The 19,824-nt window shown below is 39.6% G+C and overlaps 1 protein-coding gene across 7 annotated transcripts in view; it reads left to right on the top strand.

Moving 5' to 3' along the window:
* Positions 1-19,824, top strand: part of LOC130577098 (dystonin-like) — a 292,211-nt gene that overhangs the window by 80,319 nt on the left and 192,068 nt on the right. For all 7 annotated transcript variants that reach the window (XM_057372216.1, XM_057372215.1, XM_057372214.1 and 4 more), the window contains one exon: positions 6,831-6,892. In XM_057372216.1, coding sequence (XP_057228199.1) covers positions 6,831-6,892 — 62 coding nt within the window. The remainder of the gene's footprint in view (positions 1-6,830; positions 6,893-19,824) is intronic.

The following is a 19,824-nucleotide window of genomic DNA, read 5'->3' as shown; positions in this document are numbered from 1 at the left end:
CCACATAAGTGGTAGTTGAAACTTCCCRTCCCTGAGCCAGATGAGTTGAAGCTTGTTGTGAAGGAGGAAGGGATGGAAAAAGCAGAAAGTGGGAAAGAAATGATTTCACCTGAATTAATAAAACCTTAAAAGTGGGGTTTAGGCTTTCATAATTTTTAAGYGATCCTCAATTAAAAAATACGTTTCAAGAGTTTGTGCCTTAGGAATGCCTAACAGTATTCATTTTTGCTTGCATTTCTTAAATAGTGGGATTCATTGTATGTAAGGTTCCTTTATGTAATGCTTGTTTGTCCTGCTGCTTCTTGGTTTTGGTTTTTTTTGACAATTCTTTCAACAGGGTGAAATCCCATCATTATGTCTTAGTGAAATCTGGATAAGAGATTTCTGACATCTATACTCATTAAGTCTATGTATAATTATATAAATATGTATATTTTGAATTCTTCCTTCTCACACGTGGACCATGTCTCTCCCTTGCTCCATGCCTATGCTACCTTTCTTCTCCTGTATTTAAACTGTGCACCTTACCAGTCTGTCTCTGGTTACCCACTTATTTTGTATTTGGCTGACAAGGCCTCCATTCARTCCTTCTAAAAACAAAAAAGTAATGTGATGTTGACTCCAAGACAAGTTCCTACAAACTGCTAACATTATTCCCTATGCTGTCCTGATGCACRAATACCAACAGGGACATAAATGAAATAATACGAGTTCTGAATTCATAAATCCAAGGGGAGGCTGATCAAATCAAATTTAAAAAAAAAATTACAGAGGGAGTAAAATATAAAATGTTGCTTTTAAGCTTGACAGATGCTTCCTACTCTTCAAGAACAGCTGATYTAAAAATAGCACCATTATACATTAAAATGCATGAAGTATTCTTTTGAAATATAAAACATAAAGCACTGTCTATAGCAAATGATGCTCTTTTAGAGGGAAAATTTAACTTAGAAGAAGCTGGATTCTCACGTGAGCTTACTGTGAGAAAACTGTCATATTTACCCAAGGTTCTTGAAGGTGAAGATAAGAAGAACTTAGGGATCCTTTAGCCAACAACCTARTTTTTCATGATGAATACTAAATGTAGATTGCAATTCTAGTTCTCTGCCACTTTAAGTGGTTAAGTATTTCGAAGAGGTTTGGGTTTGGTGCTGGAACTATTGCACTTGTGGACTCGTTCATCTTGACTACTGTAGTGGGGTTGAATATACAAAAACACCTAGCCCCTAGGATTATTTTTTCAGAATTTCTTACCATTTCTACCTTGCCATGGCTTTCACAGATGCTAATTCAGCCTTGATATTTTCACAGCAGGAAGGATATAGAGATATAAATATATATATCTTTTGTTATGGGAAGTTCATCGCTAAAATATGTATGATTTTATATGCTGTGAGTCTTAATGGAAGTTTGACACAATAACACACAATCCATAGCATTGGTCAGTACTCACACACTTTCAGAATGGAGTTTTTTTTATTTTATTTGCTCCTAAATTGATCTTTTTGAGTTTAAGTGCAAGTTTAATTAAGAATACTCGCTTATTATATGAAAGATGATTACTTGTCAGTAAGGTTATTCAGCCCTTCCCTGTGGAAAAACCTGTAGATTTAACTTCCAAACTAGACTTGTTTGAACTGAGATTTTACCTTCCTGGGAACTGTTTCAGGTGGTGACGGATTTGTTGAATGTCCCCCAGCTCCTAATTAATGAGCAAGAATGAATATGTGGTACAGACATAGAAGTTAAAATCAAGTTTGGATGAGCAGGAGCTTCCGAGATAAGGCATTTTAGCACAGACTGCAGCACTGGGTTTGTTCCCTATTTCTTACATATTTTGTGATTCTGGGTTTTGCCCTAAAGCCAGTGTTTTCCCAAGARGCAATATATATATATTATGCTCCGTTTTCTGAGTGTGATGTTGGAGACACCAAGGTCTAGMTTACAGAAGGAATGTTAGCAATACCAGAGGAAAACCTGTCATGAAATGAATTTTGTGTTCAGAGCTTGAAAAATGATGAATGAATTTGTGCCCCATATTCTACAACAACGTGAAATACGTTATTGAATAACTATTCCTTAAATTAGTAGCATTTTTCCTGAGCTATAAACATTAGTCTCTTTAAAAAGTACTGAACAATACAATATGTAACATGAATAGCAACAATAGAAAACCTAGTGCATTTATATATGAGTATAAATGTAAGGGAGTTATATGAATATTTTATGAGTTTTCTTATATAAATGTAGCAAAACCACCTACCAAGGCTTTTGTAAATACCTGGGCCAATGTAGAAAAACCTGTTGACTATCTGGCCATTCGTGTAGGCAAACATGTATCAGCAGAGAAGCAAACATAACTTAACAGTGCCAAAAGCTGCCTAAGAAAAGGAGATTTCTTTTTCTAGTCTGTCACTCAGTGCAGGAACTCTAGACTTTGATACTGTCACCATTAGGATGAAGAAAGCAGCACAGAAATTGGCAGCTCATCTGGAAAATGAGGAGTTTGTATTCCTGTGCTCATTTTGCATTTCCTTACATCAGCGTGAAGATGAGCACATTGTTCTGCTCACTCCTGTTGGTGGCATCTGCTGTGGCTGCTCAGAGATTTCACATTTGCCTGCAGGGAGAGGGGAGCACTCAGTGGCTTCTGCGGGTGAGTCACAACAACCCCATGCAGAGCTACAGGCTGGGGACAGAGTGGCTGAAAGCTGCCCATGGAAAAGAACCTGGAAGTGTTGGTCAGCAGCAGCTGAACGTGAGCCAGGGTGTGCCCAGGTGGCCAAGAAGGCAAATGGTTCCCTGGATCAGCAACAGTGTGGCCTGAAGGACCAGGGCAGTGATTGTCCCCCTGTACTCAGCGCTGGTGAGGCCACAGCTCAAATCCTGTGTGCAGTTCTGGGCTCATCATGGCAGAAAAAGACACTGAGKGGCTGGAGTGAGTCCAGAGAAGGGCAAGGAGGCTGGTGAGGGGTCTGGAGCACAAGTCCTGTGAGGAGCAGCTGAGGGAGCTGGGGGTGTTTAACCTGGAGAAAAGGAGGCTCAGGGGAGACCTCATTGCTCTCTAGAGCTGCCTGAAAKGAGGCTGTRGCCWGGTGRGRTTGGTCCCTTCTCCCAAGCAACAAGYGACAGGACAAGRGGAAATGGACTCAAATTGTACCAGGGGAGGCTTAGATTGGACATTAGGGGGSATTTTTTTCACAGAAATTTTGTCACACATTGGACCAGGCTGCACAGGAAAGGAATTACCATCCCTGGAGGTATTTTAAATCTGTATGAATATGGCACATAAGGTTGTAGTTTAGTGGTGGATTTGGCAGTTTTTTGTTAACTGTTGCATTCTATGATGTTAAAAGTCTTTTCCAACCTAAACAGGTCTGTGATTCTCCCCAGCAGAGCACTGAAAAGCATCAATACCATGTGTCATGGTGTAATCCTGTTAGTGAACTTGACTTACTGAGAAACTGTCCTGGCTTCCAGATGCTATGAGCCATATAATTTAGGGGTTTGTTTTGAATCGGTATTAAAAGGACCTGGCTCCTGAATTTGTGCTTGGAATTAAGGAATGACAGAAACTCACAGAAGGAGACCTTAGTTGCAGCAACTGTTTTTTAAATCCAAATATTCTAACTTGAAACCTCTTTAGATGCTGCTGTGTTATAGTGTAGGCTCATAAAGTAGKTTGTCAGTCAGATTAGGACTGGAGACATTTTACTGAGGTACTTTCCAGTCACATAAAGCATAAGAGTGCCTGAGTGTGTCTGATATATCAGAATAATGTCTGCGGGTAAAAGCAGACAAGCTTAAATTGGTTAATTAACTGGGGAGGGTTTATTGTGATGATCTACAGATCAGATTATTTAGGAATATGTGTTTTCTTTCTGCAACTCCAGTTTCACCTGCATTCTTAAATTACCTTGGCTTAATGAGTAGTGTGGCTGCTGGGTTTAGGGTCGCTGTTCTTTCATTGCTGCTCACTTTGGTAGAGAGAAAAAACAGACTGCCTGGTTTGGAAAGCTCAACATTTGTACTCAAATGTGTGTTACTGCACCTAAAAGTTAAAAAGCACAGATACTTAATTTATTTCTCATTGTGAACTAAAGCCAGAGKGCTCACAGATTTGCTTTCTCTGACTGCACATGGGCTGTTTGCTCCTGTTTTTTTTAAAAAGGGGTGTTGCTACTTTGTGTCAGCCAGGAGAAGCCCTGGTCACTCACTCCTTGGCTCTCCTTTCCCTGAACAGAGGAGAAGCTCTGTAGTTTGGAAGGGCAGAATGAGGCAGTGTGCTGAAGATGAAAAGGAGCAGCGTGCGGAGCTGGTGGGACTCATGTGCTGCATGGGTCAGTAATGCAGCCCGGGCTGCCTGYGGGGCTGGGAGAGCTCTCTGGGGGGAAGCTTCTCTCAAGGGGCTTTCTGTGGGTTTCCTGCCTTAGTGGTGTTGCTTTTGTAGTCATTTACCTGTTTTCTGCTTCATCTGGGGAGTTTGATTTGGTGTGTTCTGCTCTGAGCTCGAGCACACTGAACACCGTGGCACTGTATTTTTTTTTCTCACAGTGTGCATTTGCTTTTCTGGGAGCATTTGGTTTTTTGATTTAAAATCACCCTTGTGGTGTTTTAGTGACTTTTACCCCCCCTTCATTCTTGGTGTTTTTCACAACACAACAGGTGTCAGCTTCCTTCCTTCTTATGCATTTGGGTCTGTGAGTTTTWGTTTCAGTATTTGTGTAATATATATGTTAGCATTTTAGTTGAAAATAAGAGTTGAAATGAATAGTGACTTTGTATTCTAAAAAAATACAAGAAAGTGGATTTTTCAACTTTTTTGGTTTTTTAACTGTTGCCACAGCAACATGTTCCAAAATGTAAACTTCTGTGTACCTGGACAAAACGAGATGGGGTTACCTTAGGAAAAAAGACATTGTACACGTTGTGAAATTCTGCAGTTGAGAAACTTTCTGTTCTTTTTAAAACAGCTGCCCATAATGGAACAGTTAAAAGTGTTTGTGGAATTCTTTTATTTCTGAGATTTTCTGTTCTCTACATCTACTAAATCAAAGCTTTCACCTTATTAGGATGAATAACTTATGTTGGAAATGGTGTCTTGGTAGATGAAGACTTCAGGGAAATGTATATATGGCAAAAGGTTTTCTTAGTCTGCCAGGTTTTTTTTCCAACAGTACAGCTTCGCTCTTTAGTTTCTCCTTCTCTTTTTTTTGTGGTCTTCAAATAGAGTAAGAGACTGTAGAGCTGTGAAATGGGGAAAAAAGCATATGCCAAAAGTTTAGAAAAACTTGAGTGGTGTGGAAAAGGCATTTAGGMAATAGCAACTATTATGTACAGAGCTGAATGTACAAGTACATTACACATACTGCCTGAAGATTTCATTGCCACAGTGAGCTGTGGCTATAAAAGTTGTAGGTGTGTTTAAAAGGATTGGAAAAAAATGACAGAAAAAAATGTATCTATGACTATTAAATACAAAGATATGTATGAGCATGTAGAAAGTCTGAGTCACATAAGAAAGGATTATACACAGGCTTCACAGGCTTTTACTTGTTTCATTTTTGCTTTTGTTCCCCAATAATAATTTCTCATTACTGTTAGGAACTCCATATGGTGCTCAGTTTGGCCCAGGATGGACTCTTGTATAATCATGCTTTTTTGAAACCTCAGTATCACACCAAAGATTTGAAAGTCCTTGAAAAACCTTCTGTCTATATTATTATATTTGACCAACCCAAAAACAATATTTTTGATATTAAAATACTAGATCTGGTTCAGTCTTTTAGTGATGGTGGTAGGTACAGAGGGATCTTGTTTTGTTACTTGATCTCATTGCTCRTTCTCAGCCCCGCTGCAAACAGCCTGAGTCAATGAAACAGCTKCAGTTCCACTGGGCTTACGGGCTTTTTCTATTTTGGGCTTGCACAGGTGGTCCCAGTCCTGCTGGGCTGTGGCTCCTGCTCTGGGGAGCCCTGGGATGGTGGCTGGGCTCTGTCACAGTCGTGCTGCCCGTGGCTCTGCACAGGTAGCTGGGATAACCCTTGTGCTGGCCTGGGGTTAGGTTTTCTCCTGTGTGCCTCAGTAGCGTACACATATATGGTCCCTACCCATAAGTGCCACTCTCTCTTACCCCGAGTCTAGTGCTTTTATTATTTCTCCATATTTCTCCACAGTATTTTGTGGCCAATCATTGGTGCTGACTGCCACGCCAGGGAGCAAATTGCTGGCAGAGGCTGGGTCCCACATCTGGTTTAGTGGACATCCCTGTTTATTTTACAGAGAGTTAAAAGAGAGTCCTTTCCCTGACTTCAGCTGTAACTCATTCTTGTGTGTTTTAACAAGGGTGCTATTCCAGCTGAAAASCATAATTATTGAAAAGGTTAGCTTTCATATTGTAACAGATTTTGTATTGCTTAATACTCCAGTAATAATTTGATTATATAGACTATGAGTTGCATTTATAGCTCTTAAAAGTTTGTCTTTCAGTACATTGCCCAATGTCCTGAAAATGACCTTTTCAGTGTCTTTTGAGTGCCTGTTGACTTCTCCTAGGCAGTTAGAWTTTTGTTACAAGGCTAGTGTCATGCCTGAAGGGCTGTTGCCCTGAAGGAACTCATTGGGAGCTTCAAGAAGGCTTTTCATGTCATGCTGTGATGTACTAAAAAAATAAATTTCTGTACTATTATTTTGATTAGATATTTTGAAGCTTTTGCAGGCTATTCCATTTTCAAAATTTATGAGAAAATGAGTATTGTAAAGCTCTTCATAAAAAATATTCTGCATCATTTGTAGAGGTGTTAACTTTTCTTTTTCCTTTTTACCTCTAGATGAGCGTGACAAAGTACAAAAGAAGACATTCACAAAATGGATAAATCAGCATCTCATGAAGGTCAGTTGTTATTTCTGTCATGKCTGCATGACTGATTACTACAGCAGTGATTGTGTCTTTTTCTACATGCTTGATTTCAGGATGCAGCTCTGTAACACACAAGGAAGATCTTAAATTKTGAGGTTTATGCATGTGCTTTGTCTTTGAGAAGTCATGGGGGAGCTGAAATGCTGCCCAAGGTGATCTAATTGAGTACTTGAATTTAAAATTAAAATGAGTCAAAGTTTGAGAGACATGATTTCTTTGTATAAGGCTTGGCTTATTTCTGGGATTAGTGTGTCATGGCTGTAGTACCACAGCTAAGGCAAATGAAGAAAAAAATATTTTAAGTACCATGTTGAGGACCGGGAAATGACCTTGGGAAGGAGATYGTCCTGTGGCATCAATATGCTGTTCATGGATTAGAAATAGAAGCTTTCTAGGGGCAAAAGTCACTTTTCAATATCTTTCTTTTGAGTAGCAGTGAACTTTGCTTCAGGGACAGAGCATATTATTTTAACATGTACAGACTTCAGTCGACAGAGAACTAGAAGCTGTGAGTTCACCTTCACTGCATGGCCCTTCAGTTCTAAATTTAATCTGCTGTTTCAGTGCCAGCTGTCTAGCCTAGACATTTCTCTGGAGAAACAGATTGTATAATTACTTGACATAACTTGCTTTGATATCCCCCCCCACCACTCTGAGGTTGAATTCATGTAAGAGTCACATTAAATAAAAATGTATCTGCAAACTGTCAGAGTTGAGATATAATTAATGAATGCAATGTGCAGATACTGTTGGAAAGATGTCCTTGTATACATATTTAGAGAAAAATAGAGTTTTTTAGGGAAYAACTTCATTATTTCTCTCTTTCTTGTGGCTGCTCTTGTGGATATTTGAGAAATATTGGACACTGAAACAGAAGAGAATTTCTAAGGGACTGGATGTTTAAAACTGACTTTTTTGTTTCACATATTTTAAAATTTTGAAACGTATGTAGCTCTTGAAAATGGTGTGACGTAGGAAACTAACCACGCTCAGAACTGAAGTTAAACTCAATTTTGTCTTTAKCAAGAGACCTCTCTTGCATAGGGGTCTTTTGGTCCTTTTCACCATGACTGAGCCATCAGGGGTGGTCCTGCCATCAGCCTCTGTGCAGCATACAACATTTCTGTGCGTGGGGTGAATCTGGAGTCACAGAGCAGCTCATACTGATAGGTTTCCCTTTGTGAATTTGTTAGACCCAAGAGAAACATGCTTTATCTAGAAACAGCTGCTCCCAGGATCCATTCTGTGCAGGAGCCTCCTCCTTGTATTCCAGAAACATCCAATGGCCCCATGTCCCTGCAGAAGTCTTCTACTTGCTAATGAGAAAAGACAAAAGGCAGGTCTGCAGCGTTTCTTTTCTGGATTTTACCTCGTGTTTATCATATGAGAAATGTATCTGTTGTAGAATACATCAGACAAATTAGATTTAAAGAAAAAAAAAAACAACATCCAGGAAGGTTGCCAGTACTCTGGCAGTAAAATGCAATATCCAAATTAACCATCAGGCATCTCTTCRTCTAATTGAGGTTAATTGTTATCATGTTTATAGGGGCTACTCATCTTTTTGTGTATTAAAGATGCATTTTAAAAATGCAGCTTTAGTTTTCTGTGAGAAGCCTATCTGAAGCTTTTAGGAGAGCAATCTAATATTAGGTTAAAAACAGTGCCTTTTTTACAGAAGAGCAGTGTACTGAAAAGGATGTTTYTGTACAACATGATTTTACATGTTTCTAAAAGGTGCACAGTCATCATTGCCATGCTGTCCACCTCCTGGGAGTAGCTTAAAAAAGATTTAGACTCTAAACCCGTAAGGAAATGAGGGTAAAGAGTTCACACTAAATCCTTTTGCCTTGCTTGCCAAGGTCAATGGCCTTAGGCCTTCATTTTCAAATGTTTCTGGGTTGGGTGATTGCAGAGGTATAGATACAGATAAGACAGATGGTCTGTGTTATTGCTGTGGCTATTGCTGGCCTTGATTTTCTTCTCAGATTGCTCACTTTAGAATTCAAGTTAAGGATTGCTAACACACACAAATATAGTTTGACTATAGCTCTTCCATTAACTTGGAATTTATGTAGCAACTCAACTTTATCTTCTGGAAATGGTTTGAAAGCAGGTAGTGATCCAGTTGTCAGATTTCTGTTCTTAGACATTGTTTCTAGAAGCGTGACTTGTATAGAAATTAAAATCAATCTTTCAAATGCTCTCTATCTTAAGACGTAAGGGCATGGAGGGAATGTAGAAATATTAGCATAAAAAATGAGTTCATTTCTAGAGGAGTATATGCAACTCATATTTGCCCATTCACTGCCAATAACTTATTTCAGACAAACCAAGGTGGGAATTGTCTCATTTCAGGCATCTCAGTAGCGTTATCTGAGCTGGTTACCCAGGCTTCTCTAGCAGATTGTTTAGGGAACAAGCCCTTTTAAGTGTCCCCCTCTAAGGCATCTCCCTTAGGGGAAGATTAATTGTATCTTAGAAATGCCTTTGCCCCACTGACTGTAAAAGGAAATCAGTGTGGTTTATCTGTYGTGTGTAGGGCTCATCAAAAAGCAGAAGAGATGATCATGAAAATTATGAGAGATCTTGGGAAAGACTAGACTGTGTGTGTATGCATGTCCCTACTGCACGTATGAGGACGGATCACATTTTAATTTAACCTTYTTTCCATCCTGTATGTTCTTTGCCTTCTTTCTCCTGTTTATTTTCTCTGTCCACTGCTTTTTTGCTTTTTCCCTCTCTCTTTTTCTATTCTCATCTCTTCACATTTTCCCTGCTCGTTTACTGCTTTCCTTACTCATTCTAATTAATCTCCTGTTCTGCAGCCCTTGAGAAAGTCCTGAACTTTCATGCCTTTATAGCAGTATATTCAAGAGGTTTTATTCTGGTCAGCAGCAATGATACTTTTACGAGTTACGATCTTTTGCTGGGGAATGGCATGAAAGCCTACTGTCACTCTTCTAATTAAGTTCTGTATTTATGGGATTCACTGAGTAATCCCAAACAAAAAGATGACTGATAAATATTTACCCTTCTGCTGTCTGTTGCCCATCTCTAGTTGCAATGGATTCAAAGCATGTGAGTGCATAATATTTAAAATTCAGTGTTAGTCCCTTGCCAGTTTAGTTGACTAATAAAGCATGTTGTGTGCTTTGCTATAATAGAAACACAGTCATTGCAGAAATATTTCCTGCTCATGTTCTTGAGATACCTAGTTTTAGACAGGTACAKAATGTATTTTTTGCAAAATGCAACCGTTTAAGTTATCTTTGCATTCCGCAGTTTAAGGTCAAGTGGACTRTCACAACATTTTTTAAATGCTGAATTATTTTTTTGATTGATAACAGATTTTCTGAGGACTGATTGGAGCATTAGACTTGCTAAGGCTGCTGTTTGCTGTCTGATGGTGTGGCTCCAGTTTAAATGTTATCTTTTATGTCTTGTTGACACACAGACTGGAGTGGTGAGATATTGGACTTTAGACTTGCCTGCTCCTTTGTTATGAGCTTCCAGGGAGGACTCGCATGCCAGCATAGTGTGGTGGTGGGGTAGAGATCTCCTCTCTTCTCTAAACCAGCCTCTGCTTCCAGCAAGGGTTTCACTCTCCTGCTGTAGAAGTGGGTGTTGAATTTTGCTACAGTAGTGAATAACCCTTGATGTGACAAGAAAAAGTAAACTTGGGGCTGCAAATTTSATTTCAGTGTAGTGTTTGCATGGTCCTAAAGCACTCGAAAAGAAATCAAGCTTCTATGAAATTCTTCTTGACATCCTTTGAATTCGAGCCCTCACAACTTAAGGAAATAGTTAGGCAAGTGTGAAATACAGGTAGAGGATGAGATGAAAGTCAGAAAATAAAAGAATTCGATGATGGAAATGGAATAAAAGCAGACAAATCCTTCTTTCTTCTTGATTTTCTTTTTCAAATCAATTTTAAAATATTTTGGTAGTGCCAGTCTTAGTCCTGACAGTTTAAATGTGATATTTTRAAATGCTTTAAGTTTCTTGATCGGAAATTAAGATGTACATAAAACAGGACTAAAGGCAAGGCAAGCAGAGACTGGCTAGTGATACGGCAAACACCCAGGCATCTTCCCTYCAAGAGAAAATGTTTCTTCCTTTTCATGGAAGAAAAGATTGTGGAGAGCCTCTTCACTGACCTTCTAGCAGCACTGTGGGTCCCTGGGTGCCTGAGCAGCTCCCTGCAGAGGGACAGCTGTCCTGTCCATGGCACTGACAGGGTAGTGTCACCCTGCCACCTGGTGCTACCTGCAGTGTGCGCTGCGTTTTGGGACTCTTGGCTGCCCATGCYATGAGGGAAACATGCTGCTGATGAGAGCAATGGGCAGTGTCCTTTCATGGTCATTAGTTGCCCTAAAAGTCACTTTTAAAGGTGTTATTAGTAAGAAGGCTTTTTTAAGTAGCAGGACAAAATGCTTTTGAGAACTATTGTTTTGAACCCCGTTGTTCAAAATCATACACTGTGTTGTTGCAGTGGTACTGCATTAGAGAGAGAGAGAGAGAGAGAATAGCTTTTTGTTGAGCTGATGAATAATTCAGAATAGAAACCTGAAGTTATTGATTCCTGTGTGTCCTTCAGGCAGCACATGGCTTTCAAATGGCCTCTTAGGTGGATTGCTTTGTGCAGTGTTCAGGTACGACCTTAATGGCAGCAGGATCGACCRTCCCTGGATGAGTGCAGTCATTCCTTGCTGAAAGCTGGCACTTCACTGACACTARTGCTTATCATTTTAGATAGCACTACTCTCAGGATCTTCTTTTCAGCCATGCAGTTAAGATGCCATTTAAAATTCCCCACCTCTGCTTTTAGAAATGAGTACTTTGTACTTTGCTSTACATTGATACTTAAAGGATGAGGCACCAGGTGTTTGTCTAATGGTAGCAGCCTTTTAAAAAAATTCCCGTTTAACACCTTTTGATTTTAAAACATACTCAGAAAAAATAGGGTTTTTTTTCTCCTCTGCGTTTAAAATAAGACTGATTCCTTGCTGTGCTGGTGCATCTTAATGAGCTTTGTATGCATTCCTTCCAGCTTATTCTAACAGCTCCTGCAAACTGTTGGGTGCAGCTTCTGTAAATCACACTTCATGTGATCCCAGCTTGCTTTCCAGGCATTGGGTGCAGGTAAAATATCAGGATTTCCTCCTCAGTTTTTGAGTTCAACCAGGCCTGCTGTCTTCCTGGTGGACAAAAGGCTGTTTCAGTTTTTCTCATAAAATTTTTTGCCGCTGTATGTTCAAGACTATTCTAAAAGGTCTTGAAATGTTTTTTATTTGAGACATGCTCCTTTTAAAAAAAATAAATAAAAATAACTCTTGAAGTTCACCATCAGTTAATGGTSTAAAGAAGATTTTTTTGGTATTTTCCCTGGAAATATGCACGATTGGAGTTTATTCATGCTGCATTGTGAGCAAATTTTTTTAAAAATCTTCCACTTGGAGGTAAACCACACTGCTTTATATGCAAAGCAACTCAGCAAGCAAACTGGGGACGTTTTTGGTGTTTAATCGAAGTTTAGATGGGGGAGTAAAGTACCCAGAAGACAATGGGGAAAAGTAGTGACAAATGCCAGAAGTTAAAGCTGCAAAAGAGGAGGAAATTGTACAAAGTTTTAAAGGCTAAAGATAAATTGCATCACAAAAGTATCTCTGCCAGTAAGCAAATAAATAAATAAATAAATAAATAAACATATTCAAGTCAATAAAAACTGTGCCACACATTTCAAGTTTATTTGATCCTCTTTAATGCATTCAGACTTCACAACTAATTGGGAGCAGGAAAGAGAATAATTGAAGCCAGTAAATTAAATATGCATGAAATATAGGATAGTTTGAACACATCAATATTTTTATGACATGAACCAGTTGAGCACATGCTTTTATGTGCATTGGGTTTTTTAAGAAATTGGTTTATGCAGGTGCTCATATGTGGAAGAATGGATATAAGAGGAACTAAGTCTGCCCTGCAATGACTGCATGATGAATTAGAACCACTGGAATCAATATTCTTCCTGTTATAGGCTTATTAATGTATTAATTCATTCTCTTTTTGTTAGGTCCATTGTTTGCAATTAGCTCTCAGCATAGGTTTTATTTAATATTATTTATTCCTTAGAGAYTGCAAGAGATAAAATTCTAGCATTTGCAATTAAGTGTTAGCTTTTTAATTAATGGTTAAATTATGCATGGACTTATTTTTATCTGTATACTTTTGATGTATCTGTATCTAATAATAATTTATATATCAGTTTAGGAGTACTGGGGCTTGATCTAGCTCCCTTTGGGCTGATGAAACTGTGCCACAGGCTCCAGTGGGAGCAGTGTTTGCCCCAGTATGTGGACTCCAGACAGTGAGCAACTTCAAACGTTTAATCATAAACATTACTAAAGTATTTTGTTCTACAGCAATATTTCATATACCCTGGAAAGTGAGGCTTGCCCTGAGGTAGCACTGATGTGTGACTGTGTGAGGACCTAAGAAGGCATCAAAATGAACATGTATTTTCTGTAAGGAAAGGTGTTCACTGTTAAAGGCACTTACGCTGCTTTGAAAAGGAACATCTAAAGGCAGTCACTCCTCTGCTTAGAATGCCTTGGCTTTAATTGAAATAACATTTTATCTGCCAACCTTAGTATTTTACCTGCTTCAGGCATGTTTGGAGTGTATTGCCCTTGGTGAGGGTTAGTTTTAAGCTGAGTCATTTATTGGTGAATTTGATGTTATTAGCTTTACATTTGCATCCTTTAAACAATTCCTCCTTAGTAAGTTACGTTTGACAGCATGTGGTACAGGTCAGGAATGGTCAAGGCAAGCTGGAAACACAAAGGGGGATGAAAACTGGGTGTACTGAAACATTGTGGCGTGTCTCTGGCCAAAGCTAAAACAGAAAAAAAAAAAAGAATGTGGCTGCTGTTGATTGGAGGACTTGAGCTGGATCAAGGAAGTCAGTGGTGGATTTTTGTTTACTAACCTAGCATTGGAAGGACAGGACTGTGAAGTGATGGGGAAAATAATTTATCCYATCTCTGTGCCTCAAGTCTTTTGTCAATCATCATAACTAACAGGAGGTGTAGGGAAACAGTGTGGAGTTCTGCATTTGAGCACCTACAAAAGAACCCTCATTAGCCTGGGTAAGAAAGGCATTTCTGYGGGACAGCTCCTCTCATCCCCAGGCAGGTGTGCAAATACACTTGCTGCTCTGTTCCCTGCCTGCTGCAGGAGTTGGGGTGGCTGCCTCTGGTATGGACAAGTTTTGTGAGTGAAATGCCAGCCAGAGAGACCTTCAGTCAGGACAGGCTGGGAGAGACTGCTTCGGAATTTAAGAAGGGAAGGTGACKTGGAAGCAAGTGGTTGCAAAATCCCAGGCTCACTTTTCAAAGCAAAGAGAGAAGTGAGAAGTACAAGGATAATGAACTGGGGCCAGCAATAGGTAGGGTCTCCTGGGGAAGTTAATACTGGAGAGGAAGAACTGCAGGAGATCTGGCAGTTACTGAAGGTGTTTGTGTCAGAGGCACAAAGACAGGCTACAGACAGGCAGAAAAGATAGGAGACATCATATAGAAAATGCTGCTGCTTTCAGGGTGTGTGAAATACAAAGGAGCTGTATGAGAAGTGGAAATAAGGGCAGCAGGACTAAAGGTTTGTATAAAGGAGTTAAAAAACAAGATGGGATAAAATCAGAGAAGTATAAGGTCCAGAATGAATTAKTGTGACATGGAAGATCACAGGAGAAAGGCTCTGTAATTATGTCAGAGTGTGAAGAAAAACAAATTATGGATACATTACCGAGGAATAAAAAAAGATAAATAGTTTTGATTGATGTGGAAATGTCTGAATTACTTTGGTCTCTTTGTTCTACAAAATGCTGAYTTGACAAAATAAATTTTAATAAGATGAGGGTGAAATTCAGATAAGGAAAGAGCAGATTGAAGAATATTCAGGTAAGTTACATTTTCTTGTCACATAGCTTTATTTACCAACAGCTAGTAACTAATTGATGTGATTAGTAACATTTTAGTGTTCTAGTTAAGAATTTGGGGGAAGGGGAGTCTCCTAGAAGTCTGCATTTATAGTAAGCATAGTAACTCTCTGCCAAGGAGAAAAGACGGAGGCATTGTGGCCCTTTCACAGACGCATTTGTGGGCACATGGCTGTGGGACTCAGCCTGGCTGCGTAATTTCTGTGCTTTGCATAGACAAGAGGTTTGCAGCCATCTCTAATTAAGCAGTAAGAAGATAAGTTTTCTTGGAACATCAAGGGAAGGTTGTGATAATTTGAGTTTGTTTAGTCTGAAATTGAGAAGACTGAAGGGAGGCGTGATAGCATRTCCTCAGTATGTAAAAAATGTTTACGCAGAGGCTGGTGAACACACATTTTCTGAGGTCAAACTTTAAGAGAAGGGACAACAAAAACATCAGTTTATTTTAGAGAMGATTCAGTTTGAAGATTAGCAAGGAAAAATGTCCGTCTCTCTAAAGCAAGTAAGTGTAGTCCAACACTGAAGCACTTGTAGTATGTTTTACATTTCCTTCATTTGAATTTTCAAGAATAAATTAAAGAAGCATCTCTGGTGTTTTCTAGCCAAACTGCACACCTCCCTGAGTGAAGTGTACTATCCAGTCCTTTTAAACATTAGAGTTTTACTATTCTCTGAGAACCTTGTAAGGCACAGCCCTTTTCTGGCAAAGTAGTATTCAACTTTTGAGTCCTAAAGCTCACCACTGCCAAATTCCTTACCAAAGCTTATATTTTTATTAGTTTAATGATTTCAATCTGCATTAATCCTACAGTTCCAGTGAGAATGGCTTCCTTCAGATGGCTGCTGTGTAAAGTGAAGCTTAGTGATATTTGCTTTAAATTCTTCGTTAATCTTCTATCATGTTTATACCTTTRTAAATAAAGTATTTTTAAAAAGGTATAGAACAGATTTCACAATGAGGCTTCAAGCAGATTGAAAATCACACCTCCTTTGCTTGATTTTATTTTTTTTTTCTGAAATTTATAAATATCTTCTGTCTTATACAGTAAAGCATCTGAAAAAAGTTTATTGATTTGAAGAAAAATCTAAAAGGTTACAGTGRTGGAAAAAAAGGAAGATAAATTGGCATGCTGTGCCTTGAAATCACAACTGGTGCAAGAATTATTGGCTGGGAGTATGAGTGGAGTGGCATGGGACCTCACATGACACATGCCACATGTGGCACCTGTCCCTCGTGCTGAGAGCTGTCTGTAGAATGACAGTTAATTCAGTGTAGTAAATTCTGAAACTTGCTGGACATCTCTGTAACTTTATRTTTTAGATCTTAAAAATGTAGCAGTGATGGAGCAGATGTCCATTTTTTGTTAGTAAATGCGAATTTTTGCTTGTGAATCTGCACAGGCTCTGCTGAAGTGGATTTGCTGATCCAAATTTGTATGCAAATTTACAAGCAATTGACCAAGACACTGCCAGGGGCTGATAGCAGTGAAGACCATGCTGTGATAATGATAATAACAAAGTAGAATGGGATCTGTGGGGTTATCCTGAGTGGTTGGACCTGTGTTGGTTGGAAAGAATCTTCTAGCCCATTCCTTAAAATGTTTTGAGATGTGTCCAGTTCTGGGCTCCCCAGTACAAGACAGACCTGGAGCTTCTGGAGCAGGTCYRACAGGGCAACAAAGATGATTTAGRGACTGGAGCATCTCYCTTACAAGGRAAGGCTGAGGGAGCTGAGTCTGTTCATCTCCAGAAGCGGTGATTGAGAGGGGACTCATCAGTGTGTGTGAGTATYTGAARGGAGSGTGTCAAGAAGATGGACCAGGCTCTTCTTGGTGGTGCCAAGCAAYAGAGCAAGAYACAATGGGCAGAAACTGATGARCAGGAAATTCCTCCTGAATATGAGGAAAAACTTCTTTACTGTGCGGGTGACCGAGCACTGGAACAGATTGTGGAKTCTCCCTCRCTGGAGATATTCAAGAACCATCTGGACACAATCCTGTGCAATGTGCTCTTGGGTGACCCCACTGAGCAGGGAGGTTGGACCAGATGACCCACTGTGGTCCCTTCCAACCTGGCCCCAGTCTGTGATGGTGTTAATGGAGCCAAGTTTTTTTTTTTTCCTGTGGGAGGTGGAAAGGACTCTTGACATTTAGGACACTTGTTTAAAGTTCTTCTGTACAATGATGGTGTTTGAACTATCACACATCTACTGAAATCCACAAAAGGACTCCTGGATGTGCGTGTTTATGTTCTACTGTTTGATATATATGTAAGATTATGCCTTTACTTGCTGATTTGGGGATTGGGAAACTACCGGAAAGCATTTCATGAAACAAAATCTGGGAAATTAAGAGAAGTATAAGGATATTTAGCGAGATTTGGCAATGGCTGGATTAATTTATTGTTTTAAATTGAGGAACAGTATATTTATACCTTAAAGCCATACAAATATTTGGTGATCAATAGAGTTATCCAGAGATGTGGAATAGTTGAAGGCAGGGCAAAACAGAGTATGCAAAAGCAATGTATGATTGAGTTGTCTGGGAGAAATGTGAAGGTCAATGTGAAAAAAAAGTGACTGATTGGAGCCTTTAGATACAAGGACAGGCTGTTAGAGGGGYGGAGCACAGGAAGGGTGTTATGGTTATCAAGATAATAGAGTGTAAATCAYGGGCCATATGAGAGAGTGAAGGATGAATCCAAGGATGCAATCAAGGATGAATCTTCAGTTAGAAAACATCTGTTGTAAACAAAGAGATGGGGTGTTGAACTCACTCTGTAAAGGAAGCTTGTTAAATGTGCCTTAGTAAAATCATAAAGGAATTTTATGGAACTGAATAACATTTTCTGCGTCTATTATTTGTGAGAATTAATACCCAGAAACATATTCAAACAGCAAAATTACTCCTGAGTATGAAATAAAGAACTGTTTATTTTCCATGAACCACAAGAATTGTTTCCTGCAGAGTGGATTATTAGACTGTCCAGTATAAGAAAAGAGTGAAAATGAGTTTTGGAACCATCAGGCCTAAAACTGGATTTGCCAGACTCTGCCTGCAAGTGAGCAGAAGAGACCTGGCCCAAGGGCGAGTGCCAGCTCTCTGCCAGCCCTGGCTGTGGTCCCGGGGACAGCAGATCAGGGCACCCCGGGCGGGGTGTCCAGCGCTGGAGCTGCGGGCACAGCACCATCTGCAGCCCAGCTCCGCCTGCCCTGAACAGAACCGGGACACTGCCACGCAGCTTAAATCATCCTCATCAAGGGTCACAGTGCTTAAATTCTCTTAATTAAACTTGTGTGCTTGTTTATTTSTAACAGAATGAGTAAAGTTTAATAGGGGGTTCAGTACAAAACAAGGATTGTGACCAGGGTGCATGTTTGGAGTTGTTTTTTTCCCCAGCGATAAGTTTTGGGTTTAGAGTAGGGGATTACGGAACACGAGCGACTCGGGGAGGCTGTCAGTGTGCGTGTCAGTCTGCACGGAGCTCGGGCTCCCTGATCCCTTGGCGTGGCACCAAACTGGCCTTGGAGCACAGCTCAGCCTCACTGCCCCATGCAGCACAGCGCGGGGAAATTACCTGAGCGGGCCATTGCTCTGTGCTCAGCAAAACTCATTCTTTACACGGGGAGGGTAAGAAGTCTGAAGAATAAAACAAGTATTCTGCAAGATGTTTGAAGAAGCAGCTTGCTTGGTGGATCAGTCACGTGGGAATATTTTGACAAATCTCGTATTTTGACAATTACATTCTTCATGGATGTTGTTACAGCTTGTTCAGAATTAAAGAGTGTTTCTCATAAACCAGGCTGACAGTAAACCTTTATTTTTGTACACAAATATAACATTTGGTATTAGAGGTAGTTTCATTCTTTACGCACAGCATAGGTTTATTTGTTATCATGCAGTTAGAATTGCCACTGTGATTTCTGTATTTTTGGGTGAATGGACTAAAACATGCATGTTCTCAAAACTTTCAGAAAACTGTTTCCTTATAAGCAGCATTTTTAATAAAAGTTTTCATTTAAGAACAACCTTAAGCATGTTTTTAGGAAGCTGAAACATTAGGGAAACTCATCAGAGTGTCAGTATCTCAACCGTGGCCCCAGTTTTCAGCTTTTCTGAATGCCGATGGCATTTGCTGTGGAACRCTGTAGTTATAGGAGCTCTTAACTATTTGTCTGTTATGTTGGTGAAAATTGTTCTACTGTAGCTGCAGTGAGTGGGAGTTCTAAGGGATCTTTTTTTCCACAGACATTGACTCAGATTCTTAAAGAATAAATATGAAGTTTATTGTGAAACTCACAGTGGCCTTGTGCCAGCTGTCATTTGGATTTATGTGTGACCTCAGTGGTAATTAAGGCCTGACCCTTYTTTTCCCTAAACACACCCCTTACAGTTCTAATTTTTGAGCCTTTTCCCATTTTGCTTTGGAAAATCAGTAATGCTCTGTGTTTGGGCTGGGCATTTAATTAACTTTGTTCCAGAAGCAAGGAGAGCCRTATTTGAATACAGCTTTCATAGGAAATGTGCTCTGAACAGCCTCAGTTGGATCTGTAATATTAAAATTTTTGATAACTCCTGGATAATGAAGGCTTGACARCTGAACTTCAGTTATTCAAAGTAAWTATGGTTCAGATTTGATTCTAATTTTGCTGGTTCTGGAAATCATAAGCAAAGGTCTAATTTGGCATATTCTCGTAAGGAGCAGTTCAACTATACAAAGGGAGACTTCTGATGTTTTAAAGAAAGGTATTTGATTATTGTAGTCTGCTTTCTCCAGCCTATTAAAAAAAAAAAAAAAAAGGAAAATTTTGCAAGGACGTGAGCACAAAACTCTGCTTTGTTTCCAAGTCATGAAGCTTACCACGGCCACGATGGTTGCCTCACCTCCCTCAGGGATTTCCTGGTGG

Source organism: Malurus melanocephalus, unplaced genomic scaffold, assembly GCF_030028575.1.
Source record: "Malurus melanocephalus ecotype Western Australia unplaced genomic scaffold, MMel_1.1 scaffold_166, whole genome shotgun sequence".
Taxonomy (NCBI): Eukaryota; Metazoa; Chordata; class Aves; order Passeriformes; family Maluridae; genus Malurus; species Malurus melanocephalus.
Note: the sequence above shows the minus strand (reverse complement) of the source record. Positions and strands in the feature narration are given on the sequence as shown.